Below are 8,658 nucleotides of genomic sequence, written 5' to 3' on the forward strand. Positions count from 1 at the left end.
TCTTTTAAAAAAAGCAGCTTGGCTTCTATCATATTTATTACTTCTTATGAATGACATCAAGAATGGCTTCTTCTGAATTAAAGAAAAACTTGGAGGTTGGTAATTTGATTATTTGGAGGATAGTTCGGTTTCTTTACTTAAAAGTGACCAGGGTTAAAATCATAAGCAGCCAAGGTATTATTTTACCCTGAGCTATCTTTTACTTTTTCCTAACAGTGATGTAATAAACCCTTTTTAGTTATTAGGTAGTTTGGGTTGAGGGAAAAACTTTGTGTGAACTTTGACTAGATTGCAGAAAAAAGATATCTTAAATCTCCAAAAGATGTAAAAAGAGTCAGATATTGATTGTAATTAGGGTACTTACCTCTGTTCCTACTCCAGATTGTATGACAAGTGACTTAAACATCTATATGTCTGCTTTTCCAGTGGAAGAATAGCCATGGGAGTATTCAATTCTACCTAATTAATGTTTGAAAGTATAATACATGTGGAATTTATTAAAATGACATTTTCTGAATATAGTTCTCTCTTTACTGCAAGGTTGCATTGCTAATTGTCTAAAAGCATTTTGAACAGAGAAGTGATATTACAGATTAGAACTTGGTAGGTTAATCCATTTGTGCTTTTGCAATTTTAAAGCTACAATGAATTTTGGAAAAGTGAATACTCTAGGAAATGAATATTTATCAGGGAGGAAAGAAATCTGTTTCTTACATTACAGGCCAGCAAAACTTTGCATTTTATCCCAAATGTTAAAGTGCATGTCTCTGGCTAATTTATTGAAAGATTCAGTTTGCATTTAGTCATAAAATGTCAGTGAAATAACCTTTTGCCTTTGATCTGCCTTTTGGGTTATAACTTAGAATTTCCCAGTGATAATAACATTGGTAGAGCACGAGGAGGAAACTTAAGCTAAGTTCTCCAGCAAATCAGAATTTAAAATGTCAAAAAAATAAACGTGCTTTGTGTTTAAATTTATAATTATCCTTCTGTTAAGGCTGAAGAGATTATTTTGACAGGAGGCTTGAAATCTCTCCTTCCCCATGTGCTAAGGAGAATAATTCGATGCAACAGACTCAGTATTAGTAATACTTCTGGAATGGCAGAGGGTAAGTAAACCTAACAGCTCTAAGTGCAAAAGTGACTCCATTTTAGATTCATAGCTATGTGTTTTCTTTTTTTGTTTGTGAAGGAATGTAGGAATATCAAAAGTATCGAAGTAAAACGGAAGAAAATGTTAAGTTGACTTATGTTCTTAAGTCACTTGGGTGTTTTTGAAATCACATTGTAAGCACCTCACACTATGTTCTTAAATCATAAAGCTACGATTTGGGGCGGGGGGGTGGGGAGGGAGAGAGAGAGAAAGAGAGAATGTATCATCCTACCTGTGTAAAGTACGTGGACTTTGTTTTCAAAGTTTGCAGTGCATCCCTCAGCTTCCAGTTATGTCAGTGAGAAATTACAGATGCAGAAAATATTTGAAAAATCTTTAACCAAATCTGGCTTTTCTTGCGTACGTTATTATCACATTTGTAGGATAACATGCTAAGTTCTTCACAGAGACCTTGCTTTACTTAGTGCATCGGATACACTTTGGGGAAGAATTAGAGATGTATAGTTACAGAAGTGGTTTTCTGCTTCATTTGTTGCAGAAGTTGGAAATTACTGACTCAGCAAGACTGGGAATTAAAAGGGGGAGGGAAAAAATAGTTTTGTACTCAGATAACTGAATGCATTCTGGAAAACTGATTTCTGTCTTGCCTCTCATTGCTGGACTTTTACAGAAGCAGAGAAGTCTGTGCCATTGTTCTGATCAACTTTAAAATGTAACAACGTAACTAAAAATACCGTGGCAAGTAGCTGATCAACAAAGCTGTGTGTAGTAGCATTACTATAACATAAGAACGTTAAGGGTCATTTTATAGAATCATAGTGAGTCTTGAAATTATGGTTTTCTTTTCCATCAGTACATAAGTTGAAAAATACTAATGGAAAACATGTTATAATGTTAATAATCTGCAGTTTGCCCCAACTGTATTTTTAAGTGCATGTATTGCTGCAGTAGTTTTAAATGTGTTAGTTTTAACATTTGAGAAAAGTATTGTTTACGTACAAAGCAAGTTCAGACTTCTAGCCATGAGCATACAGCTCCGTTACGCAAAGACTAATGAAACTAGGGTAACTGGAATTTCTCAGAATCCTTAAAATTGTCTTACGTTGTTGGGTGATATACTACTAAAATAATTCTTTCTTACTGTCATTGTCATTCGCCAAAGAAATTAAAAACTCTTTCTAAACTTCTCTGAACTGGGACGTGAGTGCGTTGAATTAATGCATGGGTTGATCAGCATGTCCAGCTTCACTAACATTGCTCGTGAATATATTCATAATGATGGATACATAATGCAAGTATATATGTAAACTGATATGGGAAGAGAAAAATATCTTTTCATCTATAAAGAAAGTAAGGCTAGTTATCAGGAGGAGCAATAAAGTTGTCAAAGAGTTACAACGAAGCTTCCTGAGTTTGTAGAGTACCTCAGTGACCTACAGATTCAGTCTGTCAGCTGTGACTAGTATTTTAAATTCAGTGTTGTCTGAGTCGAATGCACTGACTAAAACCATAATTTTAAGAATGTGTGAATATCACCAGCAAAGTAGAAAGTGCCTGTGGATTTCACATGGATGGCAGGGAATGAAGTTGAGGGATATCTGAATGTAGTATTTTATTCAGTGGTAAATTTAGTATGTTTATTTAACAAAAATGTATTTCTGTATTTAGCAAGAAACTGTTTCCGTATTTAGTAACTTTTGCTAGCAATAAAATGAATTTTTGTGCTGAGTACTCCCAAGAGAGCAGTTTGTGGGCACAATTCAGTGTGCAAATACATGCTTACCTCAGCCTTTGCTTTGCATTTTTCCATTAGGAATAGAATTTTATCTTTTGGTTTCTTTGTTAGCTTTGGTCAAGAGTAAGATTTGGCTGATTTTCTACAGCCTTTTAAGGCAGATCATTGATTTCAGCTAAATGATTGCCTCTTGGATGACAGACTACCACAGTATTTAGGAAAGTGAGAGCTGCTATGCAGCCTCTTACTCACCTGTTTGATATCAGACATGGTAATAACTTTTCAAGACAGCATCAATACAGGAGTTAGGGACTGTTACTTAGCAGTTTTATACACCAGACTAGTTGTCTGGTGTATTTCCTCTCTGTATTTGAACAGCTGGTATTTACATGCACAAAAATTAAAATGACATTGGTATTAACTACTACTGTTTAGAAAATAAATTTTTGCTAAATAAATGAATGTGAGCTTTCTTCATTGATACTCATTGCAAAAATGTTAGTGTCTTTAGAAGCTGTTGCATGGTAGTAGTCAACAACCTTTTAAATCAAAGTTGATTCCAAGTGAAGAAAGTGTAGCAGTTCATTTTAGTTTTTTAAATTAGAAATAGTAGAAATGACTGAGATTCAGTGTGACAAACAAGAGTTTATTCCTGAGCTGTAATTATGTCTGTTAAATTGCAGCCCACAGTAAAATTCCATAGCCAACAAGAATGGGCTACATAACATCAAGATACCAGGAGTTACTGTTGGACTGGCCATGATTTATAGCTTGCTATTAAATGAAAAAAAAAATGGTGAAAGTGTGGTATGCAATAGCCTTTCTTTGGCTTTGTGCTAACATTTGCAAAGTGAAGTATTTTCCTATAGAATATTAATTTCCCAGGTTAGGTAATAAATTGTTTATATATAAATTCATAGAAATGTTTATTAAGGTAATTATGCTGTCTTCGTATTCTAGTACTACCCATATCTGCCAACTATTTTAGCTGTGAACAACTTCACATACAGAGTACATCTAGCTATGATTTTAAAAACATTTCAAAAAGTTGTTTAATTTAATTACGGACTTCTGAATCAAAAATTTCCTTGAGGTAATTTTTTATAGACCATCTAAGGAAATCTATACAGAAAAGTTACTGCTTCACAAACAAAAAGCTGAATTAATAACCAGTCATTCCTACCTTCCACAATTTCAGGCTATAAACAGGCCAATGTCGTGATTTTGCACGAGTCCCTGGCTGATGACTTTGAGAAGTTTTGCCATGCAAATAACGGCCCACTGCCACTGCTGTACAGAAGTAAACCAGGTGATTGGAAATGTCCTTCTCTGAGTAGTGATTCTGATATCAGGTAACTATGGACCAACTCTGCTTCTCAAAATTCTGCAGTGAATGCTGGTGGTGATCAGGAGGGTTTCAGGGAACAGCCCGCCCACACTGTTGTACATTTTGAACAAGTTTCTTTTCTTGGAGTTATACCTTTGAATGAAAACTATGCATGAGTGTAACAGCCTGATCGTCTTGTTCTTGAGAAACATGTTATGATAATTGTCAGTATTACAAGTATTTCTCTAACGCAAAAGTGAAATTTTGTGTAATTTCTAAATACTTTGCAGTCTGAGCCAGCAGAGTTAAATAATAGGGTTTCACCTTTGTTTTACTTAGTAGTAACGCAGGCATGGTGACCGCATGATATTTGTGGGGTCTCTGAAATTTGAAAGATGTACTCTTGTAGTAAACACTAAAAGCAAGACTTAAAAGAGCTCCCAATTTTTTGAAGCCCTGTGACAAGACACGTATAAGGGAAATTTACCTATAAAACCTAAAAAATACCAAAGTCTAACATCTGTTTACCAGCTTGTTTTTGTGCAGAATAAGGTGTTCTGGTGTTTTTGCATGTGTTTGTTTCATTGTTACTCAGAAAGAAAAGAAATAGATAAAGTAGGCTGTATCTTGTGGTTTGATATTGGGTTAATGTAAATTCAAACAATTCACCTTGTTTTCAAAAAAATATGATAAAGTTGTGATAACTTTGTATTTCACTAGAACGGACTGCCTACAGTACAAAATATACGAGCATGGAGCTTGTACTGGATCACTGAAAAGCCTAAAGGAGTATTCTGAACAACTTAAGGACATGGTGACTTTTTATTTAGGCTGCAGCTTCTCTTTTGAAAAAGCAGTCCAAAATGCTGGCATTCCCGTAAGAAATGTTGAGCAAAAATGTAATGTAAGCATGTATAAGGTAAGTATGTGCACACACACATAGTCTTTGTCGTAACTTTGCCTTTGAGTATTTGTCCGTATTCACATTATGTGCATATAACTATTGCTCAAAATCAGATCTTTTTTCCCTACCTGCATCATAACTTGGCATGTGCTAGTGCTAAGTGCATAAAAATACAGGGTAAAATATGCCCAGCCTCAGTTCAGTGCTTTTCTCAACTTTCTGCAAGGCCAATCTGCTTTTTTATTCGTTTATGGTGACAAAGTTTTTCCCTGTGTGCTGTGGCAGCCATTTCATTTGGATTCTGTTCTGGTTTGCCTTCTGTGTTTCAACCGATGACCCATGCGCTATTCTGACCATGCCTTTATTCATGCCCTGCTCTCCATACCGGCTCTGGCTTGCAGTAGGAATATTCCTTTTATGAGCCATGACACTAGCAGTTTCTTCTGCATGTATGACAGCCACATTTTGGATTTTTCCTGTGACAGTAGAGACTTTAAACTGCATATTTGCTACGAACCCAGACCTCTGGGACAGAAGATGTTCCCAAAAACTTGAGGCATCTACCATAGCACTGAAATTTATAACTGTGCTCAGAAAGTTTATAGTGCAGATTTTAATGTTGGCAGAAGTCCTAGAATAATTCTGGCTCCAGTAGGTAGACCCTTCAATATTAAGAACACTTAAGTACACATCTGCATGTCTTTTTCCTATAGTTCCTATAACCTTTGTCTAGTAGAACAGCATTGTTGTTTTCAGTGTTATCATTTCACAATCTTTTTGCTATACTCCTGGCCAAAATGAAAGCACAAACGTATCTCATACGCAAGTCCTTCTACCAAGCTTAAAGAAAAAAAATACAACTATGTATCTGCTTATAACGTTTCAGAATTAGGAAAACTTCATAGTTTATAGCACATCAATACTGTGAAGAACTGTACAGCATGTTTCTTCAGTGACAGGTATAATGATTTTTATTACAAAGATTGTTAATGAACATTTTCTATACAGCTCTATCTGTCTACATATCTTGTTTACGTTCAAATGCAACTTAGATATCAGACATTTTGTTCTAAGAAGCCAGACTGCTTTATTTCTGAATAGAAAAGGTGCTTCAGCATCCCAGTCAGTGAGGATGATGAATTCCATAGAACCTTTCTAGAGGCACAAAAGATTTGTATGTGTGGAATCGGCACGTTGCTTCTGTAGAAGCGGGTACTGCCAGCAGCAGGAGTTCCTGACCTTCGCGTGTTACAGAACACTGTAGCTCCCCTGAATTCAAATACAGAAGATTGATTCAGACCAAGTAGGTTTGTTGCTGTGTGATACTTTTTATTAGCTTTTTCCCTTTCTGTATGGGAAGCACACGGTTGTTTTCTGACAATAGTCAGTATATACTGAGCTCACCACACTGTACGCTGCATCTACCGAAGCAAGAAATGCATAATGTTGAAAGTCATAGTGATCAATATGAAGAAGCTCAAGGATGGAATGTTTCACTCCTGCACTGCTGGATCTTACAAAAAAAAAAAAAGGCATGCTAAGAATTTTTTTTTTTTTAAAGGATTTAAAATGAATGTTAGTACGCGGCCTTTCTAAGCTCAAGTACAGCACAAAGTTTTAGACTTACTTCTTCTAATACTTTAGAAGTATTATTCAGTATTCCTGCTAATGCCTTGGATTCTTTTGAACTGCCAGACAGCTGTGCCTTGCTACAGTGTTTCTACTTTTCACTGCAACTTAGTAGTCACAATGAGACCTATTCCTGAGAGCAAGTTGGAAGCAGCTGTGCTGGCAACCTCTGAATCAAAAGAAGCCCACGGAGCACCAATTCACGTGGGTGACCCTGGTCAGTGCTTTTCGTGTTTCACTCTGCATGCGCTTCGCTGTGTATAAAAATGGAGGGGGGAACCACGGGAAGCGGTAGGACTGAAACACCTGCACCAGAAAATTTATTATGTTTTAATCCTTTCTAATGGTCACAAATCTGAATTGGGGGGGGAGGAGAAAGAAAAAAGTAGGTTTTGACTGAGCTGAACACAGAGATTTCTTGAATAAAAGATAGCTGTCTGATGTAGATAAGTTATATGGCAGGGGTGGTTTTGGTAAAAAGTGTAATCACATTTTTCTAAAATGTATGCAGTTTCGTTTATATGCAAATACTTTCTTGCTGTCAGAGATTCCAGTGACAGGGTAGCAATGATTGACAGCATGGGGAGAAGTATGTGTGGATGCATTTTATGTCTTAGCGGATGACTGTGAAAGTAAATACTGCATTATTTTTAAAAATAGTGAAATAGGATACGTTGAGCACAACACTTAAGACAGAATAACTAGAAATATGACAAGAATATATTTTTTTTAAAAAAACAGCTCAAACAAGTATAGGTCTATTCTTTGCAAGGGAAAGCTGAAAAAAATGATAAAACAGGAGGCTGTTTGAAAAAAACAAAACCAAACACCTGTAAGATGAGGATAGATCACAATAAAAAAAAAAATCCCCTCTGCTGACAGAAATTTGTCAATCAGTAGACTCATGGGCTGCACACGCAGAAGGATCACATCGCAGAGCATGGAAGGAGATGTCGTTGGTAACAGTACACCCCAGTAATATATTTGGTCTGAGTGCTTAAATCTGAGGAACTAGTAATAAGTCATTACTTTGAGTAGAGCAACAAGATGATTGGGCAAGTGAGGGTCTCCACCGTTTATTTATTTTTAACAGAAAAGAGTAAGTGATTATATATACAGATTATATAAATTAATTCCAGAAAAGACAGTGGTATATTAAAGCGTCTGAAGAATTGAAAACCAAGGGAAGAGAGCAAGTGCTTAGAATGACCCAGAATATTACAAGTAGGTGTTAGAATAAAGCAAAAGACAATTTAGTGAAAACTGGTTAAGAGTGAGCTGTAGTTATCTAACCCAGAGAGGTAAAAGAGTGGTTGCTCATTTCTCTAGCTAAAGAACGTAGGAAGCTAAAGCAGTAGAAAACATGTTCTAGAAAGAACCCGTTTTGCATTGCAGTCATTTATTCTTGTTTGCCAGTGTTATGAATATAATTCTTCTGTTGATAGAGAGGATTTATAATATCTTGGAAACTCAACATACACATCTAGCTTGTATTTTGTTGCAGAAATAAAGTGAATACATTTTTACTGATGTCATCAAGTACAAAAAGGGAAAACAAGTCAGCGCAGGTTCTGGGGACGTGCACTCAAAGGCAAACTAAATGTGCCACTTCAGTGGGACTTGCCACTGTTGTGATTCTAGCTTAGTGTCATTGAATGATGTCTGGGGTCCGCCCCCCCTCCCTGGCTTTGCAGTAGTATTGCTTAATTGGAATCTCTCATGATTTCATTTTTGATCAATTCCAGGTCTGCTGGGAATACAAGATCTTTCCAAACCAGATTATGGAGATCCAGTTCACCTTCATCCTGGTGATATTCCAGTGTTTTGGGCCTGTGGAGTAACAGGAGTAGAAGCAGTCATCAACTGCAGTATGTACTATACTTGGAGACTCTTTTTAAATTATCCTTCAATCTCTTTTTCTCTTTTTTTTCTTTTTTTTTTTTTCTTTT

The 8,658-nt window shown here is 36.1% G+C and overlaps 1 protein-coding gene across 1 annotated transcript in view; it reads left to right on the plus strand.

Moving 5' to 3' along the window:
- The first annotated feature begins 1,003 nt into the window (after positions 1–1,003).
- CUNH14orf159 (chromosome unknown C14orf159 homolog) overlaps positions 1,004–8,658 on the plus strand; it is a 29,013-nt gene continuing 21,358 nt past the window's right edge. Inside the window, exons 1-5 of the mRNA XM_019472476.1 lie at positions 1,004–1,109; positions 4,048–4,201; positions 4,897–5,095; positions 6,776–6,926; positions 8,455–8,577. Of these exons, the coding sequence (XP_019328021.1) occupies positions 1,100–1,109; positions 4,048–4,201; positions 4,897–5,095; positions 6,776–6,926; positions 8,455–8,577 (637 nt within the window). The 5' untranslated portion in view covers positions 1,004–1,099. The remainder of the gene's footprint in view (positions 1,110–4,047; positions 4,202–4,896; positions 5,096–6,775; positions 6,927–8,454; positions 8,578–8,658) is intronic.

This window comes from Aptenodytes forsteri, unplaced genomic scaffold, assembly GCF_000699145.1.
Source record: "Aptenodytes forsteri isolate BGI_AS27 unplaced genomic scaffold, ASM69914v1 Scaffold193, whole genome shotgun sequence".
NCBI lineage: Eukaryota > Metazoa > Chordata > Aves > Sphenisciformes > Spheniscidae > Aptenodytes > Aptenodytes forsteri.